The 24,787-nt window shown below is 43.7% G+C and overlaps 1 protein-coding gene across 3 annotated transcripts in view; it reads left to right on the top strand.

Annotated features, from left to right (window-relative positions):
• The window catches only part of ARHGAP6 (Rho GTPase activating protein 6), a 267,749-nt gene that overhangs the window by 228,063 nt on the left and 14,899 nt on the right, over positions 1 to 24,787 (top strand). For all 3 annotated transcript variants that reach the window (XM_033420190.2, XM_049704919.1, XM_033420191.2), the window contains exons 7-10: positions 1,916 to 2,066; positions 3,082 to 3,230; positions 10,135 to 10,314; positions 23,911 to 24,008. In XM_033420190.2, coding sequence (XP_033276081.1) covers positions 1,916 to 2,066; positions 3,082 to 3,230; positions 10,135 to 10,314; positions 23,911 to 24,008 — 578 coding nt within the window. The remainder of the gene's footprint in view (positions 1 to 1,915; positions 2,067 to 3,081; positions 3,231 to 10,134; positions 10,315 to 23,910; positions 24,009 to 24,787) is intronic.

Here is a 24,787-nt window from a genome sequence, read left to right as displayed (position 1 = left end):
AGGGGTTTTCAAAAGAAGTATGTTTTCTGTTTGGTTGGTTGGTTGGTTTTATTTGTAATAGTCACATAAGATACTATTGAACATTTAACATTTCACAGTAAGATTAGCAGGAAGAAAGTTAGCATAGTAATAACAGTTCTTAGGCCTCTCACCTGTGCAGAATTGCAGAATATTTTTATCAACGTTGTCTCGTTGAATCTGCCCACCGGCTGGGAGACAAGCCCCTTTCACCCACTTCTTCTGAGGCTTAGAGAGATTAAGAAATTTAATTCAGGAGCACACAGTTTAGACCAAGCTCTTCCCACGATCCGTTCTTTCTGCATGTGTGTGTGTGCGTGTGCGTGTGCGTGTGCGCTCAGAAGAAAAACATGGTGTGTTTAGATGACCACGATTAGGAGTGATGCTGATGGAAGCCTTTTTCATTCTGGCTGCCCGATACACACTAAGGATGAGTTGCCTGGAATTGATGTGCGATTCGGGACAGCAACAGGCATTCTTGTCGGGTGGCGAGGTGGCTAGTGACAGAAATTATTCCTCAGTTATATCTGGATCCACTAAAGGGAAAACCTTTGCATGGAGATTTACGTAAGGATTCTCAAAAATATATATAGAATCAGTGGTTAGATTTCAAGTGTGAAATATGCTCTAACTCACCATTTGATCTTGTTATATCACTTCTTAGCATCCTACACTTTTTCTTGAAAACAACTGTCACAGTATAAAGAGCTAATTAATCATTGGTGGGATTACCAATTTATCACCTGTCTGTCAGCCTGAGAGCTGGAGGAGGGGGAGGGCTTTGCCTCTTTACTCATCACCGTATTTTGAGGACCTGTAACAAGGCCATACACAGTAAGTGTGCAGTACATCTTTGCTGAATGAATGGGTGAATGAATGACACAGCAAATGAACACTTACAGAAGTTTACTGCCTAGAGTACATTCATGAACTCACAAACTTATTTTAACAGCAGAGAACAAACAATACCTAAGAGAAGTTGAGCTGTCCGAGATGAAAATAGGGTGTAGAGTTATGACTCTCTTCTTGCTATTGTGTTTTCCTACTGTTATAAACGCTAAAGGACTGAGTATAATGATGAAAGCAGGAAATCTTCTTGGAAAATGTTAATAAGGCTACTTTGACAAATCTAAGGCAGATTTTATTTCGTTCTTGTCATCTTTCAAGGCTTAGTCACAAATGGTTTATCAGGGTTTTTTGGGGGGTTTTTTTGTTTTTGTTTTTTGGGGTTTTTTGTGGTACGTGGGCCTCTCACTGTTGTGGCCTCTCCCGTTGCGGAGCACAGGCTCCGGACGCGCAGGCTCAGCGGCCATGGCTCACGGGCCCAGCCGCTCCGCGGCATGTGGGATCTTCCCGGACCGGGGCACGAACCCGCGTCCCCTGCATCGGCAGGCGGACTCTCAACCACTGCGCCACCAGGGAAGCCCCTAGCAGGGTTTTTAATTTCATTGTTTGCAGAAATATCTCTTTGCTTTCTTGTCGAGTATTTCTGGAAAATGTCAAAATTCCAACATGGTAAATTTGCTGACATGCAAAACCACTGTATAATAGATTAATTCCTCCCTCCCACAGTTAGAATTGACCTAACCCCTTAGCTCTTCCTCCCAACCTTGTGGATGTCGTTATCAAGCCCTTCTGCCTGCATCATTAACAGTAAACGCACAGATACTTTTATTTAATTCATTTCATATATATATATATATATATATATATATATATATTCATGGCTGGGTTTGCATAGACTTTGTAGATCAAGGTGACATGTTGTTTGCTCCTCCTTCTTGGGGTCTGGGTAAACTTAACACCAGATGCTGCATGTCATAGCACTTCTTTTGCTGGGCGCTGAACATTGACATATGGTGTTCTGAGACTGCCACTTGAACCGTTGTCTTTCCAGTTACGTGAGGAATTTGACCGTGGGGTTGACGTGTCCCTGGAGGAAGAGCACAGCGTTCATGACGTGGCTGCCTTGTTGAAGGAGTTCCTGAGGGACATGCCGGACCCCCTTCTCACCAGGGAGCTGTACACAGCTTTCATCAATACTCTCTGTGCGTAATGCAGCCATTTGCAGGAATGTGTTCCTGGGTTACTGGGATGTCCCACTCATTCATCAAAACCTTATGCATGTGTTTTCTAATAGCTTTTTTTTTGCCCTTATTTATCAGTCTCTAATGAGCGGGCTATTTGGGCAATTTTCTGAGATTTACCCTGGGGAGAATTAGCAAGTAGAAAGTTGCAATAAAACAAATGGAAGTAGCCAAGAAAAATTTGGGATGCCTTCAAACGACTCTAGGATAGTAGAAATTGCTATAAATTGATGCTTTGGAGGAACAGAGAGAGTTCACATTGAGTCTGGGCCTAAAAATGAGTTTGCATTCCTGGAACCTAGAGTGAGAAAGCTGGGGGGGCAGGAAACATTCCAGGGAAAGCGGGATGGCATCGCCCAGTGTCACTACTTTCAATGTGGCTGCTTCAGGGCTAGAGACACAGATCCCACACGGGAAAAGGACGGGGAGAGGGAGGAGGAACCACCAGAACTGTTTCAGCCTCCGTGAATTTCTTCATCCATGCTGCAGTTAAGATAGGCTCACAAAAGAGAGAGAAGACACTGACATTGGGCCGTGTCTTGGTTATCGCCAACAAAAAGTCTACCTCATACATTGCTCAACAGACAAGGGCCTCAAATGTCTTCTAAACTCAAATTTAAGAACATTCACAGGTTCTCAGTCACTGTTAGCAAATAGTTAACTACCATGAAAGACTGTCATCCATAAAGTATGTGACGATTTATACCAGGGGAAAGAGGGAGAAGAAAGTAAGGGACGTGGAGTTACCCTCCTAACCTGGATTACAAGGATTTCTCTGGATGGTACATTTCCCCAGGTCGAATTCATCTTTCTATCCCTCATAGAACCTTACTGTTAAATTGCTAAAGCAATGGGAGAGTGGGTGAAGGAATGAAATGTGACTTGCCGTGCTAATCCCTTTCTGAAGGCAGTTGAGCGTGAAGGGCATGACGTCCCCCTTTGACTCACTCGGAGCGCCTCTCTTTGCCTTGCTTAGTGTTGGAGCCTGAGGAACAGCTGGGCACCTTGCAGCTCCTCATCTACCTTCTACCTCCCTGCAACTGCGACACGCTCCACCGGCTGCTGCAGTTCCTCTCCATCGTGGCCAGGCACGCCGAGGACAATGTCAGCAAAGACGGGCAAGAGGTGCGCACCCCACCGCCACCGCAACAGATGCTCTGGTTCTTCCTTTTTCCTGTTTTAAAAGGGAGAGCTAAAAAATAATACAAATGGATGTCTATGCAAAACAGAAACAGGCTCACAGACATAGAAAACAAACGTGCGGTTACCAAACGGGAGACAGATGCGGGGAGGGATGAATTCGGGAAGTGGGATTAACGGATACAAACTACTATACATAAAGTAGATAAGCAACAAGGATATAGCGTGTAGCACAGGGAATTATACCCACTGTCTTGTAATAACCTATACTGGGATATAATCTGTAAAAATACTGAATCACTATGCTATATACCTGAAACTAATGCAATATTGTAAATCAACTATACTTCAACTTTAAAAAAAAAAAAAAAGGAGCGCTACCAATTTGGTCAGATGTTTCACCTGGAGAAAATGAAGCTTCCCTTTCCTGGCCTATGTGTCTATGTAGGAAGAGAACTAATGCAGGCTTCCCCCCCCCCCCCCCGTCTGGAGGGACCGTTCCTAAGAGCGCATTGGCCATTAACTTCCTTGTATGTTTCAAGGATGCTTCCAACTGAGGCTGTCATTTTCCATGATGATGCTTTACTCAAGACCCTGAATTTCCATTTGTGTGAAGGAGACGAACGTGAGCTACAGAGGTGCTTACAAGCATGAGAAAAATGGAGTAATGGAGGCGGGGGGAGATGGTGTCCTTGTAACTCACTTGATCTGCTTCTTTACCTTGAAGCCCAAACACGGTGTCACCTCTTCATTCTTCCATTTCATTCTGGAGCGTCCATGTGCCTTATGGCTAGACGTCTAGGATCTTCCATCTTAGAGGTGCTTTCTCTCCTTCAACCCTCCCCCCAAAACAGGGACTGGCTCAGTGCGATGGAGGGTGGATCCTGCTTCAAAACCAGGTGCAGAAAGAACTGAAAAGTCAGATCTATTGACTGTTGCCATGTACCTCAATGCCACATGGTGCCAACTGCTAAAGACAGGTTCTGCACAGTCCTCTGGACCCTTTTGGGATGTTCTTGTTGGACCTGGCCCCCCATCTGAGGTCTTGGGCTCTGGTTCTCTTTGGTCATACTCCTGTGCTTCAAGGTGTTTTCCAGTTTCTCCCTTGGACAATTTTAAGTGACCTGCTAGCAAGCAGCCTATTTAATCTTTGCCTTAACAAGAGACCTGTTTCCCTTCTTGAAATCATGCCGTCATACTTCTCCCTGACCTTGGATTCCCCAGGAGCTCAGACCCTTTAATATGTTGACATGCATTGTAAATCAACAAGAAGGCGGCAAGGGCATTCCAAGCTTACTTATCCCAGAAGCTTTTATTTTAAATCCTGTTAAGCAGAACACAGCTGTGTTGTGGATTCATTTCTGTGTTTGTCAGATTTCTTTCCCAAAGGCCATGGTCATATGTATTTTTTTTCAGAAAGGCAGTTCTCCCTTTCTTATCCTCACCCTCCCTATCAGTGTGAGAATGGAACCTTCCTGAGTTATCCATTTCTCTCTATAGCAGTTATTAGTGAAACCTCTGCTGGCTTCAGGTTTCATAATATAGCACTGCCACCTTCTTTCAGCAGACACAGCTCTTCAAAGCATATACTGTAATTCTCATAATTGTTAAGTAGTTATATTACCCGTCTGGGTGTCAGCCTTGATTGACTATAGATATAAGGGAAGCTGTAGAATCATCTGCCTAATCATTGGGTCAAGACAGAGCCCTGTCTGGCTTCCTAGGTATGTCGGTTGCCTCTCTGACGTTTCTTAAGTACTATGTGAGAAGAAAGTCGGGTCTTAGGTGATTAAGAAGGCATTGAGGAAAGCAAAATGTCCAGTTGAACTCACTCGTGTCTTTTTGAAATCATTTGCAGACATGCTTTCGGTCCACATGCTGAACAGGACTGCATTGCCTGTGGCAAAGAGGAGAAAATATTCTTGGATAGGTACCAGCTAGGTGCCATTCACGTCTCTCCTACCATGTGCCGGCCGTGTGCTTGGGCCTTTATACATATATTATAGCTAATCCTCCATGGAGCAAGAGAGAGGTCGTCATCCCTGTGTTTCCGCGGTGGAAACCGAGGGCTGGAGGGGTTATGTAACTTACCCAGCGTTCCCCAGGGAGCCTCCACTTAACGCTAGTGCAAGTCGTGCATTCGTGACCCTGGGCGAGGTGCCAGGTCCCCCACAGTCAATGCAGATTTGCAGAGATATTAGGACAATATGCCAGCAGGTGGCAGTAAAATATCTTGAGGAAGGGCTCCTTTTTCTAATTCACACAAAAGTGTCATATTGACTAGTAGTCGGTTCGGTCCCTTGACTAGCAAAGTCCTAGCTGTGCCTCAAACCCAAACCACTCTGATTTACGGAGAACAGAAATATAGAATAGCAAGTAGGAAAAAAGAGCTCTGCTGGGGGTCTAGCTCACAGTTTCCCGGCCTCCATACGATTGACCCTTGGGACCAGGTAATTCTGTGCTGTGTGGGTGCCCTGTGCATTGTGGGATGCTTAACAGCATCTCTGGCCTCTACTCACTTGATGCCAGTAACAGCTCCCCCCGGCCCGTGATGCTGCCCCAGTTGTGACAGCTGAAAGTGTCTCTAAACATTGCCAGGTTTCCCCGGGAAGGAGGGGAAGCTCAAAATCACCCCTGGTTGAGAACACTTGTTAGCTTTACATCTCACTGATCATGTGTTCTTGGACAAATGTATTAATCTTCCTAAACCTGGGTTTCCTTATCTGAACTTTGGAGATAAAATTTCTTCAACTGGCACTGCACAGTCATTGAGAAAACTAGTTTATTACAAGGAGTATAAAAATATTCTGGTAACAGCAAAGTTGTACGGGAGGCAGGAGATGACAAGGGTTTCTAGACATCCTTGACCTAAACCTTGAATCGAAATGAAGGGCTAGTAACCAAAAATTAAAGCAACAGAGGAAATATGAGGAGAGCGCTGCTTCCGTGAAATGGTTAGAAGTTACAGGAAAGCAAGTAATTCACACAGCCGTCTTGGACTAGAGTTAAGGCTGCAGTGTGGGAAAGTACTGATGAGGTCTGAGGGGAAATTGGACTATGTTCCCAGAGTACTGAATGCCTTTGTCAGGGCAAGGACTGATTCTTTTAAGCCATGAATCTTCGGAAGGATTCAACTAAGGTGCTATAATCCGTGTTTTAGATTGCTTAGAGACAGGAAGAGGGTGAGTTAGGAAGGTTTTGTAGGAATAGCAATATGGAAAAACAGCAATTCACATTATAAACGTTTCCATGTAAGAATGGCCTTGGTATTTGAATCACGTAAGTTCTGAGCGCCTACTCTCTGTTCCTCTAAACCAGTGAACATTGTTCAGGAATTTTCTAACTACCGTTCCCAGGAGGGGGTAAAAACACAAGGCAAATATAGAATTAGAGGACACAACGCAGAGTCACTGCAGAACTTCAGAGAAGTGCTGAACGTGGAGCAGAAAAGTTAGGAATGGCTTTGTGCGGGAGATTGAATTTAAACTACATATCAAAGGGTGTGTAGGGATTGAGTAAGTGGACCACATAAGCATGGCATAGGGATGGGAATTAGCTGAAAACCCCTTCTGGTAGAAGTGAAAAGGGGAGGGAGAGGAACGGCAGAGAGGTTTTTTGCTCACGATTTTTTAAGTTGGCTTGGCATGAGCAGGTAAAGAATTGGAGTGAGACAAAAATTCAATTGTAAAATATAATCAAGAAACGAAGAATTTTTCAAGTTTCTCTCTTACCTATTTGTTAGTTTGTGCTAGATGTCTTACCTATCCGTTGGGTAGTTATTATGGGCTGCAACAGGAAGAAAACTGAATCAGAGTGTCAAGGAGCTTGGAGGCTCACCCAGGCTCTGCCAGCACCTTGCTATGTGACCTGGTTTTTGTAAAATAGAGGAAGAGGAAGGAAAACAGAGTTGGGGTAGGGGAAGGTCTGAGATTCCTCCTCTATAAAATGAATGTAATATTTCTTTTCTAATAGGTGCTTAAACTTCAATGCATCACTAACTTAAAGATGTCTAAAAGAAAGACATTGAGAAAAATTATTGGCTGGTCAATGAGTGCCTTTGGAGGGGAAAATAGTGGTATTTTATTGACTGCTTTTGCTATCTTGTGTTTGGTTTGTTTTATTCCTTTTTTTTAAAATTTTTTTTTTTAGTTTGCTATTTGCTTTGCTCCTTAGGGGAAAAGAGAAATTCCCAAATGTAAGAAAGGTTTCATTTCCTCTAGAAAGACTATTGCAGGGACATCATTGAAACCTCTTGAGCAGTGGTTTTTCAGGGTGTCTAAGAACCCCCCAGCATGGCATGGAATATGTGGTGTGAATGTACACTTTTTTTGGAGAGAGAGTCCATAGCTGGCCTCCAGTTCTTCAAAGAGTCTATGAGGCAAAAAAGAAGTTATGAACCACTGACACAAGGCCGGGATTACTGACCTTTGTTGAGGTGCATGCCTCTAACGAGTGGGAGTTCGGCTTTGGAACTGTAGCAGGACCCGTGCCTCCCCTCACCCTGGTGCCGGCCCGGCTTTGGAGCCAGTTTTCCCACATCCCCGCTATGCCGGCTCTGCCAGCACGAGTGAGCGGCGGGGGGCTGCCTGGAGCCCGGCTCTGGGCACCACTTCCCTCGTCTGTAAAGTAAGGACGACAGCAGCAGCGGCTTCGGAAGCATATAGTGAGAGGGAATTGAGACAGCCTGTGGAAAGCCTCTAGCCCAGTGACTCTACATGCTAAACTTTAAAAAAAAATTTTATTTTATTGAAGTATAGCTCGTTTACAATGTTGTGTTAATTTCAGTTATATATGTGTATATATACGTATATATTCTTTTTCATATTCTTTTCCATTATGGCTTATCCCAGGACATTAAATATGGTTCCCTGTGCTCTACAGTAGAACCTTGTTGTTTATCCATTCCCTGTATAATCGTTTGCATCTGCTAGTCTCAAATTCCCAATCTGTCCCTCCCCCATCTACATGCTAAACTTTTAATATCAATAAATGTGAGCTCTTCATATTCGGATCGAAAATGATCTAGGATGCTTATTTAGTAGAGATAAATGTTTTCCTGATAACGTTTGGAAACATAACACTGGCTGACAATTAAATAATGAACCAAGCCCAAGTACACATTGTGTTGTGCGCTCTTGGGCAGTCGTAGAGATAGATGATAGATAGAGAGATGATAGATAGAGAGATGATAGATAGAGAGATGATAGATAGATAGATAGATGATAGATATGCTGAAACCTGAGGGGTAAGGGTAGAAGCCGTCTGTGAGCAAGTCTCCTTTCCAGATTAAAACACAATAAAATAAAACCAAAATGAAGCAAAAAGGTGTTAACACACCACAGCAGCGTGGTCTGCAGCTGGCGTCTCTGTGCAGTTTTACAGAGGGATTGTATTGCATTCCCGGAATAGCAACAGGAGAAGGAGAGCGGAAGCGGTGTTCTGGACTGTCCTTGTACTAAACATGCTTTTCAAAGAAAACAGAATCTTCCATTTGACATGTTTTTTTAAAAAAATGAGAAAGCCCTGATATTCCTTTAAGAGGGGAAGGGGAGGCTCTCCAAATGCCTCTGAGTTCTAAAGGGATGAATTTGAAAATGGTGCATATTTGATTTTATCCTCAGCCATGAAGTTCCAGGAAGAGAAATGAAACATAACATGCAAACTTGTCAAGTTTTGTATCAGTGAAATGAAACAAAGGAAAAACGTAACTGAACAGTCGTACATTAAGGGCACTTTCTTGAAAATTCCCAGTGTTTACCACATGAAATCATTTCACTTGGCAGCAAACCTGAACACAGCCTCGCCTTCTAAAAATAACACACCCCATGTGCCATGCAGGGCTGGGTAGCCACCAGCTCAGGGCTCCACGGGGCAAGGTCGGGACTCAGGAGGCTTCGTCTCACCTGTGAGTCAGGAATTTTATGCTGTGTATCCAGCTGCCTCTTGAAGGCTGTGCAGGTCGTCCCAGGCGAAGGATCCTCACCAAGCAGCCACAGTCCCCATGCCTTTCTGGGCACTCGTAGATTTTCAACTCATTTCAACAAGAGATAAAAATTGGCCTAGGCCAGTGGTTCTCAACCAGGAGTAGTTTAGCCCCACAGGGGACATGTAACAATGACTTTCACCTGGCCCTCGCCAGCCTTTCCTGCAAGACCTTCTGCCATGCTGAGTTTCCTGGCAGGCCTTGGCGTAGCTTACATGTTTCTGTCTTTGCATATCGTGTTCTCACCACTGTGAAGGTGCCCGCTGTGCCAGCTCCTCTGCTTTTCAGCCCAGCAAACTACTCTCCTTCAGGGTTTTGTGCAAATATTGCCACCTCTTTGGAGTGTCCCTGGGGCCTCCAGAGTTGATAGTTTCATACTTTGTACTCAATGCTTGTAATTGATCATTTTCTTTATCCTCTAGAACGTGAACCCTTTAAAATAAGGGCTGGTTTGTGATCATTGTTGGAAAAACTTTAGAATAATCAGAATCCATGAAAAATGCCTAGCCTATGGTAGGTGCCGAGTGGATGGATTAATAGAGAGGTGATGGGTTGATGGATGAAGGATAGACAGGGGGATGGATAAGATGGTCAGTTGGATGGATGGACATCAATATTTTTGAAGAGCAGACAGGATAGAAATTTTATATAGTACCAGTTTCACAAAAGTAACAGTTATAAAATTTTACTCAGTATGCTATTGAGATGAGCACTGAGCTTTGAGCTTCAATTCAAGCTATGAAGCAAAAGGAAAATGATGATGCTTTTCATGGATTCTGACAGAGATGATGTAGCCCTTGCAGAAAAAAAAAAGAGAGAAAGTCAAAAGGTTATATTGATTATTGAACCACCTGGCATTTTGAAAAGCAAAAATCACAGCAGTCCTTGTGTCCTCTGCTTCTATAGGTCACTGGGAACAAAATGACATCTCTAAACTTGGCCACCATATTTGGACCCAACCTGCTGCACAAGCAGAAGTCGTCAGACAAGGAATTCTCGGTCCAGAGTTCAGCCCGGGCTGAAGAGAGCACAGCCATCATTGCCGTGGTGCAGAAAATGATTGAAAATTATGAAGCCCTGTTCATGGTAAGTGGCCCTTCTTTGGCAAGACATCTCAGTCAACTGCCTGTTGATTGCCTCGTGGTGGCATAAGGAAACTCAGGCACAGCACAACTTAGGTCCATAGTGCTGGTCATTAGCTGAATTCACTGGAAGCCAGGCAGTTAATAGAGATTTACATACCTATGATGTCAGTGTAAGTTTGTGATTCCATGTTTAAACAAACATATCCAAATTATACATTTCATTTTGTTGTCCCCTAAACAATGGTCATGTTTTGGAATCATTTAATTCTTTGTATAGCAGTGTCCTTGCCCCCCAAACTGATAAAACTCTTCTTTTTGGAACTCTACGTGGCCCTCGTGAATTCATGTATTTCTAACCATCCTCAGCAGTAGCACCTCCTCCAAGGTCAATCTGGACGTTTTGTGTCCTGCACGAAGCTTTACCTGTCTTTCCTTTGTCCTTCTTGCGTCACCTTGCCGTGTCACTTCTCTGTCCCTTGAACCCTGTTACTGTTCCTATTGATGTTTACCGTATCCAACATTGTGTTGAAGTCATTTTTGACTATTTCCCCTAGTAGATCATAAGCGTGTTTAAAACACAGGCTGTGCCCTTGTTATCTCCTCTCTGTATCCTCTGTACACTTTTGGAAGGCCCTCCATCTGACAGGCACTCAGTAAATACTTTTTTGATTTGTATTGAATTACCAGTTCCTGTTTTCCTTCAAAAAACTGCATTGCTTGCTCCAACTTCCCTCGGATCATTAGAACAAATGCCAACTCTCTTCTACGTCTATTCACCACTCGTATTGCATGTCAAAATTTACAGGAACTTTCTCCATGATTCTTCTCCCGTTTCTCTTTTGAATTTACAAATGCTCGCCATAAATCTTACCTATTCCACTAGAGCCTTTTGTGGCTTCTTCAACCAAGTATGGTAGTTCCCTCTTTTGAATTTCCTTAATATTTTGTCTATATTTATCAAATGCCTTGCATTAGATTTATTTCCATCCTTGTCTTATATCAGTTATTTTTTGTGCATTTGAGAGCCAGTAGTTTCGAATATTTGCCCTCTCTGTCTCACCTTTGTGATCATGACCAAGTAATTCAATATTCCATAAGCATCAATTTCAGCTTTTGTGAAATGGGAAAAAATTAAAATCTGACCCGTTTCCTGGGATGGTTCCCAGAATCATTTGATATGCAAAAGCATTCTGCAAACTGCAAAATTCTATGCAAATGTTAATTAATAATTGTATTAGTTGGGCAACACAAGTTGGCTCAGATCTTAGTACTTCAGCACAACAGACATAAGTATCTTATTCACATAAAGTTAGTCAGATGTTTAGCGGACAGCGTTCCAGGTGGCGATTTAGGGACCCCAGCTCCTGCATATTGTGACTCCTCAATCCCCTAGGCCTTTATGGGCCGAACCAAAAGGGACGTCCATCGTGCCCACTCCAACCCCATTGGCCAGAGCTCTGCCACAAGCCACACTTAACTGCAAGGGAAGCTGAGAAATGTATTCCTGCTGGACGCCCAGGAGGAAGTGAAAATGGGTTTCCACAATGAAAAGTTCACTGAGGTAGAATGGTGTCCTGCTCCTCTTTGAGTATCCGAGGCACTGCCCATGTGTTGCATGCAGTAAGCTCTCAAAAAAAAGTGGAAATTTTCATGAACTCTATATAAATTTCACCCTTCAGCCACAATCCTCGTGATTAATTACATATTTGGATGAATCAGATGTCTGAATTTTTCAACATTTTCATCAAGTTTTAAGTCGTGTATCATCTTGCCAAGTAGTCTTGGCATACTACATGCTCTCTAGATTCTTTTTTAAGACAAAATAATACGTCTTGTCAATCTTAATTGCATTCTCTAAATTCTGTATTCTAAGCAGAGTTCTTTACGTGAAACCAAACCATCAGGCGTTTCTTTCCACCTCAGACACTAACGCATCTCTTCCTGGCCTCCTTGAAAGTCCAGTTGCTGCCGTTTGAGCTGTGCCATTCCTCTCCTTCCAGTTCCTGCTGCCTGGATTATTAAGAACAGCAGAAGAACATCAATACTCCATCTTTTCCAGCGTTTTCCACATCTGATCTTTGTTTGCCATTCCCTGTAGAGACCGACACCGAGATTCTCTTGGGTAATAGCTTATTTGTGTTCCCCAGTTGTGATCTATACTTGTCAGCGAGGCCTTCCCTGCTCACCTTGTCTAAAATCCAGCCCCCTACCACACCACCACCATACACACACATCCTCACTTCCTATTCCCTTTCCCTGCCTCTTCTTCTTAGCAGTTACCATTACCAATAAGGGTTTTACTAATTTCTCTTGTTTGTGTTTCCCCATTAGAATGCGAGCTCCCTGACAGGGTGAATTTTTGCTCATTTCCACCTAACTTTCTTTCTTTCTTTCTTTCTTTCTTTCTTTCTTTCTTTCTTTCTTTCTTTCTTTCTTTCTTTCTTTCTTTCTTTCCTTCTTCCTTTCTTCCTTTCCTTTCCTTTCCTTTCCTTTCCTTTCCTTTCCTTTCCTTTCCTTTCCTTTCCTTTCCTTTCCTTTCTTTTCTCTCTTTCTTTCTTTGTTGGGTCTTTGTTTCTGTGCGAGGGCTTTCTCTAGTTGTGGCGAGCGGGGGCCCCTCTTCATCGCGGTGCGCGGGCCTCTCACTATCGCGGCCTCTCTTGTTGCGGAGCACAGGCTCCAGACGCGCAGGCTCAGCGGCCATGGCTCACGGGCCCAGTTGCTCCGCGGCATGTGGGATCCTCCCAGACCAGGGCTCGAACCCGTGTCCCCTGCATTGGCAGGCAGATTCTCAACCACTGCGCCACCAGGGAAGCCCCACCTAACTTTCTTTACTGCATTACCCCTATGCCTGGTACATGGTAGAAACACAAGAAATATTGGTCGAATTAATGAATGACTCAGTGGTAGCTCTGTGACGTATGATTTCCATATTACTAATCCTTACTCCTTATACTTGTGAAAAGGTTTAGGCATGGAGGAATTAAGGATACCTTTCTCAGAGTAAGTTAACCATTAACGTAAGCATTCTTGATCTCCTTAGACAGATTATGAGAATTATGTGTTGAGGAAAGGGACAAGGAAGTAGGAGGAGAGGTAGGACAAAGATCCCAAGCCTGTGTCAATAAAAAGAAAACTGGGGGCTTCCCTGGTGGCGCAGTGGTTGAGAGTCCGCCTGCCGATGTAGGGGACGCGGGTTCGCACCCCGGTCCGGGAAGATCCCACATGCCGCGGAGCGGCTGGGCCCGTGAGCCATGGCCGCTGAGCCTGCGCGTCCGGAGCCTGTGCTCCGCAACGGGAGAGGCCACAACAGTGAGAGGCCCGCCTACCGCAAAAAAAAAAAAAAGAAAATGTCTCCTATCCTACATGTATTCTGGTTCTTTCACAACTTGTTTGAAAAAAAGAAAAAAGAAAAGAAAACTGGCTCTGGAACCAGAAAACTTTGCTATAGTCCTATCTTTACTATACATTAGCTGTGTGACCTCATCTTCTTAGATTTCCATTTCTTTAGTTATCAAAGGACTAGGTTAGAATGGTAACCAAGATCCCTTCTAGTTCTAAAATCTGCATGGTTCTATGCCCTAGACCTAGCTTCATCTCTTTTTTTTAATTAATCACATCACTTTGTAGATTCTTTTGGCATATTTGGCATTTCAGAATCTAATTTGTTATACCAAAGCTGGTGGCTGGTTGGCAAAGTGGGTCTGTGTGGATGGACAAAAATTCAATCATGTAGATAGCTGTTTCATTTTGTTTTGTTTTAAGAAGCTTTCAGAATTAGCACAGTAATTCCAAACAAGGAAGGATGAAGCTAGACAGGACCTGATGGTTAAAGGTGGTTAGCAATTGTGCTGTTTCACAGTCCTTGGAAGGGTTTACAAGCTGAGAGAGGGAGGCATCGCTTCCCATTGGCATCAGAAAGGGAAACTTGTTAGAAAAGGTGGCTGTGAGTTTGTCCTTGAAGGCAGAATGCATCCTAGAAGCAGCGATTCCATTGAAGAACTGATGCCACAGAGGCCTGGCAGGGACCCAAAGCTTGTTCTGAGTGTTATAATGTCCTTCATTTCCTCATGTTGGACTGCCTCTCCCAAGTGGCCAGTATCCGAGTTAATGGGAAAGGACAGAAAAGAACCTGGCTTGGTCCCATAATACAGAAAAGATAACCAGATTTAGAGGCTGACACACAGTTCGAGAGTGTGGCTAGGACAGTCTTTTTACCGGTTGTTTGCTTTTCAGGCACTGGGTTAGAAATCCTAGAGCTGGAAAAAGGTCATGATAACAGCCATCATGATCACTCTAGCAAGAGACCAAGGCAGCAGATCATAACCGCGGTTCACCAACTTGAACATGCAACAGTTGCAAGAAAAATTTGTCAGACATTCAGATTCCTGGGCTGCACTCTAGAGAATCAAACGTAGTAGCACTGAGCTGGGGCTCAGAATGGTGCACTTTCTAATGAATACCTCCAGGGCATTCTGATAGTTTCCTAACCACATCTTGGGAAACTCCCAAGATGGTGGGAAGACCGTGAGCTTTGGAATCAGCTCCCAGAATTCAAATCTCTGCTCAGCCATGTATCTGCTACATGATCTTGGCCCTATGCTTACCTTCCCTAAGTCTTCATTTTTTCTGTTGAAAACAAAAATGAGATGAAGCTTTACAGGATCATTTTGAGAATTAGAAATGACATCCTAAGGCACTTAGGACAGGAACTGACATATACTAGGGGCTCCAAAAAGAGAGAGAGAGAGAGAGAGATCACTGCTATTATTGTAAGAAATTGATCAGGTGCCTGCCCTATCAAAGCACCTCCCGGTGTCACCTTCGCAGTAAAACCTACCCTCACCACGCTGTGTAACACTGCGACCTACTCCCACACATATATACTCCTAGCCTTTGTTCTTCTCTTTCTTTTAGCTCTAGCGCTTATCACCTTCAGCTCACTGTATATTTATTTATTATGCTTGTTGAAACCTAATAGAATGCAAACTTTATGAAGGCAGGGATTTTTGTTTTATTCACTGATAGCAACAGCACCCAGAAAGTACTTGGCAGGAAATGGGTGCTCGGTAAGTATTTGTTACAAAAACACACTGCGATAATGCATTGCTAGAGAAAAATGCATTTTTGTTGTTTGTTTGTTTGTTTTGGGTTTGCTGCCCATACTCCTTAGATTCCCCCAAACTGTAAATCAGACCGTCCATTTCTGATATCAACAACTATCTAAAAATTGGAAAACATAAAGTGATGCTCTCTCTGGGAACACTGGAAATAAAAGAGAAGAATCATGCATACGTAGAAATGGTCAGTGTTATCACCATGAGGCAGAAAGCGTTCACCGACTCAATCATGAACACATTAATTGTTGTGAAAGTTGTGGCTTCTGTAATTGATGTCGGAAATGCCAGAGAAAATGCATCGTGGCTCTCAGAATTACTAAGAGCTTCAGAGCGGAGTGGAGAAAACAGTCAGCTCGGTCTCAGGGCTGATACTACTAGGCCTTCTTTTTTGGAGAGAGGGAAAGAGGAGAAGGCACCGCCCTTGTGGGCTGATGGAAAGTGCCTGCTGTGGAGGCGTGGGAACGCCAGCGCGTTCCCACCCTGCTGATTGGTCAGCCTGAGCTGGGGATCAGCACAGCGCACGTGGGAAATTTCGAATGAGAAGTACTGGGAGCAAGGGTCAGAGGCTGTGATGAGGGCTCCAAGCTCAGAAGCCAGGCTTTGCTCTGTGTTCTCTTCTTTCCCGGCACAAATTACATTTTCTTAAAACTTCTCTCACGTGCCAAGTCAAAAGGAATCAAGCAGTAATCCAGGGCATCGAACAAGAGACCACCCCCATCCAGATAATTATATACGATTTCCATTTCCCTTTTTATATAACCACTGCTTTTAAAATAACCACTGTCTGTGTGCCAGGGGTCCGGCTAGTCATTATGTCCATCATCAGCTCATTCGCAACTGCACCACCATTGCACCAGGAGCAAGCCAGGGTCGTTCGCCTAAGTGATGCGGCAACTGAGTGAATTATTTCTACGGTGTGATGCCTCCCCTCACAAAAGATGAGGTGCTTTAATGTGACGTCTCAGATATGGAATTCATTTGGCTGGGGGTGGGCGGGGGAGAGTATTTTAACCAGTTTGAAAATGGCGCGGAAAGGGGACCTTCAACAGCATTAATCCCTCTGGACTGATCATAACACCGACCCGCTTGATGTCCAGGCCAGCAGATGGCTGTGAGAGCCTGCTCACCTTGTCCCTGTCTGTAGTGACAGAATGCTTGCACTGTAGGTGACACACGCAGGTGGAGAGGGGCAGCAGCTCTTCACCTTCCTCGAGTCATCCCCCATCACAGCTCCACGAGTCCTGGGCTCTTCGACTATATTTGTTCAATAATGCGCCCCGACTGCCAAAAACGCTGCCTCGCATGTGTCAGGCACGTGAGAAAAATTTCTTGAACTTAACGCATTCTGGCCCTTTAAATGCACTGAGACCTCCTTATATAATATTAAGCCACCCTCCACCCCAGAGCTACACAAAAGTTCTAGGCTGGGCCTGCGCATGTGTGAGCTTTTGCTCCCATAAATAGCCAGTGATTTCTCTCGGTGTGTTTGTTAGCTCAAAAAAAATATCATCATGACTTCCAATGACATTTACTTCTGCTGGGGACTGTTAGAGTTTTAAATGCAAAGCATTCTTCTTGGTTCAGTGCCAAGTGGTGGACTGGTGTGAAACACCTACCCAAGTACAGTACAGTAGGATCGGGTCCTGGGAAGTGCTCTTTCAGATGCCCTTAGTGGTTTGTTATGGTGACTTAGTAAAGGGAGAAAAGTCAAACCATTTTTCACTCTCTCTGGTTTATGGAATAAAATACATCGTAGCAGTTATACCCTAGGCAATCATTCAAGGTTTCATTTTTAATTTGGTAGGGTGGATTTTAATTGTGACCGTTTTATTCCTTCATGTGTGCAGTGTTTACATTTTTTCTCTGAAGCAGGACGGTCCAAAGTTCTTTTGAGTTTTGAGATAGCATTATCCTTTGAAGGAATATATGAAAATCGAAGGAGTTGAGTCTCCAGATAAAAACAACCATAAATGGTACCGTTAGAAATTATCTAAAGTTACTAAATAGTTGACTAAAACACAGTAGATTTTTTTTAACATCTTTATTGGAGTATAATTGCTTTACAATGTTCTGTTAGTTTCTGCTGTATAACAAAGTGAATCAGCTATACATATACATATATTCCCATTTCTCCTCCCTCTTGTGTCTCCCTCCCACCCTCCCTATCCCACCCCTCTAGGTGGACACAAAGCACCGAGCTGATCTCCCTGTGCCATGAAACGCAGTAGAGATTTTGATTAGAAACAATAAATTGTAAGGGAAGAAGACCTTTGGGATGGGTTTGGTTCCTTCATTTAAATGTCCAGAATTGGTTGATTAAAAAAAGTAATGTGTTTTTCACAATCCTACGCCTTAGTTTTCATTTCACTATATACAAAATTCCAGAAGAAAAAAATCTTGATTATTGAGTCGTACTTTTCATTTTTAGAGTTTTTCTGTTAATGGAAACAGTAGTTTAAGAACTTGTTAGAAAAATTCTGGTGCGCCTCAGTTGGGGAAGGAAATTTATCTTCCAACTCTAGAAATGAGTAGCAAGGAAATTTTGCTAGAGCCTGACATTGGTACTACTTATAAGTAGAGAGAAGCATCTAGACAAAGGCAACATAACCAGTGTACACCATGAAGACCAATAATTCTGGGTTATTTTTTATTATTATTTGTAGCCATTCCAGCAACATTTATTCAGCATCCATTGCGTAGAAGGCAGCACCCTACCCTGTGTTCTGGAAGCGTATAAAATTGAGTGAGTGAGTGAGTGGGCGAAAGGGCGTGGATATGCAGGTAGGAGTTTCAACTGCAAGGTGGAGAACAATCAACTATAGGTGGTGGCAAACATCAGGATTTATTATCTCACATAATAAGAAGTCTGGGGGCACGATTTTAGCGGCTCACTCGCACTTATGCTCTCTCTGGTCCGCCATCTTTAGCTGCAAGAGACCACAGTCATTTCCAGCACCTCGTGCAGCCATTATCACATCCAGTCCCAAAGAGAGATGTTTTCTCTCCTGCATCTCTTGTCAATATGGAGGAGAACCTTTTCCAGAAGCTTCTATAAGACCCCCCCCCCTTAGGGTACCTTGGCCAGGATTGGCTCATATGATCTTGGCCTAGCTGTGAAGGAGGCCAGCTGACAGAGAACTGCAACCTTAGGACCCTCTCTCAGTTCCAGGTGGTCAAGTCAGATAATCCCTGCCTTCTGATGATGTGACCAGCCCAAAGACTTGAGGTCTGGCACAGGAGAAAAAGCCAAAATGGAGAAGGTACACAGAGTCTGGCTTCAAGACCATTGCAGTTGAGGGGCCAAGAGGTCGTACACTGTAACTCTAGAAATCAAGGGGTGGTCAAGAACGGAGACATATCGAGAGGAAATCCCATAACTTAGTTACCCACCAGAAGTGTTAGGCAAAAGAGAAGAATGATGTTTCTTTGCAAGCACACAGGATAAAAGGTGGAAATCAATGGCTGTTAGTCAAGAAAGAAATCTCAGAACAAACATTGACCATCTCCAAGTTATCTGCTTTTATTATTTTAAGTGTTTAACTTATTATTTTGTCTATTTCCAATAAAATCTGTAATTCTAAAGTCCTTTGCAACTAGTCAGGTACTTTCAAATTTGTTAGCCCTTTTGATCCCCATAACATCTCCATAAAGGCAAAGGGGACAGATAGGATATGCCCGGATTTTCAGATTCAGGAATAGAATCCTAAAGAAGCTGGTCGACGTGTCCAAGTTTATATTAATTATAAGCAGCAGAGCCAAAACGCGACCTCGGGAACTATCGATTCTTGGTCAGATATTCTTTCGACAGCATCCTAATTACTGAAAAGGAATGCGTATGTCAGTGGCCTGCGTGGATATTTCTTCTTACTTACTGTAAGCTGGTGTTTCTATTCGGCTCATTCCCCTGACTTTAGTTTCTCTATTAAGTATCTAAATTAATAGAAAATGAATGCTCATCCAATTGAACTGAGCCAGTAGTTTGAAATTTTTATTAAATAATAGGAAATGAAATGTGCAAACGTGGACAGAGATGACAGGAATTATTGGGAAGACAGCACTGGATGCTGTAGTATGAATATTAAAAGTCAGTTCCAAGCATCATTTCAAATTCTCTACCTTCATTTTCCCACTGGTTCCAATTTTCGGAACCATTCCTTTATTAAAAAACAAAAACAAGTGTGGTTTTATCATATGAATTTTGGAAGCTGCCTTAAATCAAAGTGGGCTATAAATAAGCTAATTAAAGTAATGGATTACGTACACTGTAGTCAGTCTTGCATAATGCATAGGAAAATATTATCTACTCTTCCTGCAACACATGGGTCCACATTTTTAAGCTCTATTTTTTCACTTATTTGTAAATAGTGTCTCCAAGCCAAAACGGTGTCATGAGTCTTTCGAAAAGAAACTGTAGATAGGTTTATAGCACTGACCCTTTCTATTTGCATTTGTTACCAAGTAAAGGTCACATACGCTCCAGAAAATAAGCCTCAGGAATTATAATTGGTTGGGAATAAAGCCTGGCTGAATGAGTAAAAACTCTGAATTGCAGAAATGATGCTATTTCTGCAAAACTTCATGGCAAGTTATTTTCCAATAATGATCCTTCCTCTAACCTATTCTAATAATGTATCTGAGTTGATAAGTTAGCATTAGACACACCATATACTCTCAGAGAACTAATATTGTGACGTGTGCACCGCTCTGAAGGCCGTGCAGTCCAGTTGTTTATTCTTAGTGGGGATGGATTGGTGCTTGGAGCAAAACTTTGTATTACATGTCTAAGCACAGGAAATTTTAAACCAACTGGACAAAAATAGAAATAGTCTTCCTAATTTGCTCATGGAAGATTCTTTTTAAAAAATTCAATATATACATTTTTGGCCTATATTATTTTTTGCTTTGGTGTTCATTTTGTTTTTAATGAGTTCTCTCTCTCTCTTCTCATTTGCACCCTTTGAATATTACTTTTGGAAAAACTGATGTAATCAAGTGTATCTGTTGGGTCGTGTTGTTTGTCAAAATTAGCAGTCTTTTTATTTAATGTATTCAATATAGTAAGAGAACAATCTCTCAGCCTGGACCTAAAAGTCCTGCCCCTTCTCTTCTCCTTCCATTCTCATTCCCAGGCCGTTGCATTTGGTCACAGAGCTTTAAATACCATCTATATGTGTCCCCCAAATCTCTATGTTCAGCCCAGGACTCCCCTTTAACCCCAGATCTTTATTTCCAATCACGTACTGGATCTTTCCTCCATTTGGATGTCTCACAGGCCTCTCAGTCTTACACCAAAGCCACAGCCCTAATCTTGACCCCCAGCCTTGACCCTCCTCACCCTGCAGCTTCTCTACATCAACCCCATCCTTCCCGGTGCCTAGGCCCCAAACGTTGAAGTCATTCTCTCTTCTTCTTCCTCTCCCACTCCCTCTCCCTCTTCTCCCTCTCCGTCCAGTCAATTAGCTAATGCTATCGTCTACTGTCTCCAGGATCCGGATATTTCTCATCCGCTCACCATGCTGGCTCGGCCCCCCATCATCTCTCTTCTGGATGTATCGACAGCCCCCATCTGCACTCCTGGCTTCCCTACGGTCTCCTAGCAACTCAGCAGCCAGAGTGATTACAAGTCATGTTAGTCCTCTGCTCAAAACTTCCGGTGGCTCCCCACCCACTTAGACTGACAGCAGAAGTCATTATCATGCAGTAAGACTGCACAACATCTGGCCTTGGTTACCTGACCTATACATCCTACCGCTTCCCTTCTTCCTCTCACTCTGTTCCAACCTCACTGGCCTCCAAACTGCTCCTGATTCAACATCTTGCTAATTCTTTCTTCCTTCTGCTCGGAATGAGTTTCTCCAATTCCTTCATCTGCTAAATTGTCAGTTTCTCTGACAGTCCTATTTAAATTGCACCCCCGGCCCAGGATTCGTCACTGCCCTTCTTTGCTTTCCCTTTCTCCATGGGATCCATGCTATGTTTTCTGTTCATTTGTTTCATGCCAGTCTTCCCATATTCACTGTCAGCTTCAAGGAGACATGGATTCCCGTCTGCTGGGTTTGCCGCTAGATCCCAGCATCCCGTGCCTGGCGCTCAGTAAGCACTCACCAAATATTTATGTAACGAATTAAAGGAATGAGGTGGGGAAAGGTCAGAGTGAGAAGCACAGCGCTACTGAGGTCGCGGGTGTGTGAGGATGACTGCTAGGGGAGAAGATGAGAAATACAGATGGAGGCAAGTAAGCGGCTTTGATCAAAAGGGGTTTTGATCAAGTGTCTTGATCAGAGCATTCTGACAACCACATAGAGGAGAAATGTGATGTACAAGTTGAAAGAAATAGTACACAAGTTAGCAAGCTGTTGTATCAAAGCCTCATCAAGGATATATCTTTCTTTTCAACTAAAAGCTCAAGCCAGCTTAAGGAATTTGGGGGCTCACACAGCTGAACAATCTAGAGCAGATGTGGCTTCAGGCGCAGCTTTACCTAGGACTCAAGTGATGTCAAGAGACCCCTTTACTTTCTCTCCATTGCTTGGAATGGTTTCTTCAGTCTCGGCACAAGCCTCAGGCCCTGTATCCTGTCCCTCTGAAGCCTCTGGGAAATTCTCACAGCTTTTCATTGCTTCTAATGCAGTCACATGCTCATCGCTCAGGCAACCACGGTAGTCTGGGAGTGGAATGATCATTGACTTAGGCTAGGTCACACCTCACCCTCCAGCTGGAGGTTGGAGAGCAGTTAGTTCTCCAGAGGGAACTTGGGCTATGACTGTTATAAGAAGAGGGAAATGAAGGCTGGTAATGGCCAACAGATGACCACTCCAAACGGGTAATGAACACTCAAACCTGGATCATTGCAGTTGGAATGGGAAAGAGAGGTAAGAAGTAACAGGCATCACGGAGATGAAATCAAGTAGATCTCCCAGCTCCGAACAGGGAGGGAAAAGGACACAGAGAAGCTTGAATCCAACCCAGATTTTGAGCTTGTGTGACTAGGGTTTGGCAATGTCATTAATGACGATTCAGAATGAAGTAGGAAGAACAGATTTATGAAAGGAGGAAAGCATTTTGTTGCTTTTTCATCCCCGTTTTTGTTAATAAAATTGCATCCAGCTTCTTAGAGCTCAGGAAGAATTGAGTTCTGCAAGAGGCAGAAGGCCATTCTTCCACCAACACTCGTTCTCAGAAGACGTGTCCCCACAGTATTTAAGGGTCTTGTCTCCGAGCCCACATGTGAGAGAATCAGACTGAACGTGTATTTTCCCTCAACAGTTGGAATTTCCTGTGGTTGAGCTACCAGCATCTACAGAGTAGAAAGCCACTGGAGCCGAGTTCAATCTTTTCTCCCAGAAAAACCTTCTACGTGAGTGATTTAGGATTGTAAGGTCATCTTCTAATGCACTGAGGATTAGGCTTAGAGAAACACACGAAGCTCATCTATAACAGTCTAGTGAATGCCTCATCAAATTATGAAGCAAGAAACTTTTTTTTTTTTTTTTTTGCGCGGGCCTCTCACTGCTGTGGCCTCTCCCGTTGAGGAGCACAGGCTCCGGACGCGCAGGCTCAGCGGCCATGGCTCACGGGCCCAGCCACTCCACGGCATGTGGGATCTTCCCGGACCGGGGCACGAACCCGCGTCCCCTGCATCGGCAGGCGGACTCTCAACCACTGCGCCACCAGGGAAGCCCAGCAAGAAACTTTTAATTGTTGATAGACCAGGAGGCAAGAAAGGAGTGAAGGCCGGCACTGAATGACAAAGGGGCACGTGCAAACGTAGTAGTCAACATTTTTTTTGGAGTGTTTTCTATTTGCCAGGTGCTTTTCTAAGTTCTCAACATGTAGTAAGTCCTTTACTCACCACGTCAGCCCTTTGTGGTGAGTACTCTTCTTATCTCTAGTTTACAGTTGAGGGCGCTGAGACGTGGAAAGGTCATATACCTTGCCAGAATTCCCACACCCAGCAAGTGGAACTGGGACTCAAATACAAGCAGTCTCTGGCTCCAGGGCCCGTCCTCGATAAACGGATCCTATGTTCCAGAACTGCCCAAGACAGTCCTAACTTATGCCTGTTGTCTTGGCATAGTTCTAAATATGAACTCTAGAAAGTGTCCCCATTTGGCCAGTAAATTACAAACACCGTTCCTCTTAACCGCAATATTTTGCTTATTGAAAGCCGAGAAAATCGAGTCTGAGCAACAGAGGTACCCAAATGGTTAGGCTGTGTCTCCGGTCGCAAGTGGCGTGACAGTTCACCCCACTTGAATTGAATTGACTATAGAATATGACTATTTGGTAATCATCCAGTTTGTCCTAAGAATGAAACTGGCTGTATGGGTTGGTGTAGGTTTGGTTTTAACCAAGAGATCTCTCTGTTTTCTTACAACTTTTAAGGCACCCTTTTATATGCTGTTGTCAAGTTGCCAGTGACCGTAGTTTGCCTCCTTCTGGAGTGGTTTTATTTATGCCTCAGCATTTGGCCCCTGCAGGTTCCCCCGGATCTCCAGAATGAAGTACTGATGAGCCTGTTAGAGACCGATCCCGATGTTGTGGACTATTTACTCAGAAGAAAGGCCTCCCAATCTTCGTGAGTATGCCAGTTTTTCCATCTTCTAAAGCTGCCTTGGGGATTTCTATTTTCATTTCCAAAGAATTAGAAAAGTTTACATAACTCCACGCAGGGTGACTTGAGTGGAATTTTGGTGACTTTCTGGCAAATCTGATCGATCCACCTAAACAGAAAATGCTTGTCTTACCAATGCACTTATCAAACTAGAAACTGCTTTATGGGATTTTTCTGTTTCAGTTTTCTTTTTCTAGCCCCTTGCGGTCCTTTTGACTGTGTTTACTGGAAAAAAAAAAAAAAACCTACTAAATCGCACTGGCAGGAAGCTCAGGAACTGACAGCAATGTGCATCAGTGATTCCACTTCTAGAATCCTAAAAACTGTGCTTAGGGGCCCCTAAGGCTGCGCCTGGATGCGTCTTACGTGTGTAACTTACCAACGAGACAGATGCATTAGCAAACCACAAGACAGGCCTCAGCCGAGGCCTAGGTACCCATGAAATTAGAGATGCTCACCCTCCTAACTCTCCCGCTCTTCATAGCTAGCATCCTTTTGAGAAAAACGCAATGCATGCCGGTATACACAAGCACCCATGTTTGCAGTGAGGGAAATACAAGCCTTGCTGTAGGCTACGGTTAGCCACCATTTTTCCCCCAAAGGAGAAGCACTGAATTTTCCCCTTAGTCATATTTTATGATTTATGTTAACCATTTGCTCTAGAGGCAGAGTGTATGGGGGTGAACTTTAACAAAGCTAGTTACGGGGATAATATTGCGGCATGAACCAGGAGTGATGTTGCC

This window comes from Orcinus orca, chromosome X, assembly GCF_937001465.1.
Source record: "Orcinus orca chromosome X, mOrcOrc1.1, whole genome shotgun sequence".
Taxonomy (NCBI): domain Eukaryota; kingdom Metazoa; phylum Chordata; class Mammalia; order Artiodactyla; family Delphinidae; genus Orcinus; species Orcinus orca.
The sequence above is the reverse complement of the archived record's forward strand: the minus strand, read 5'-3'. Positions and strand labels throughout refer to the sequence as shown.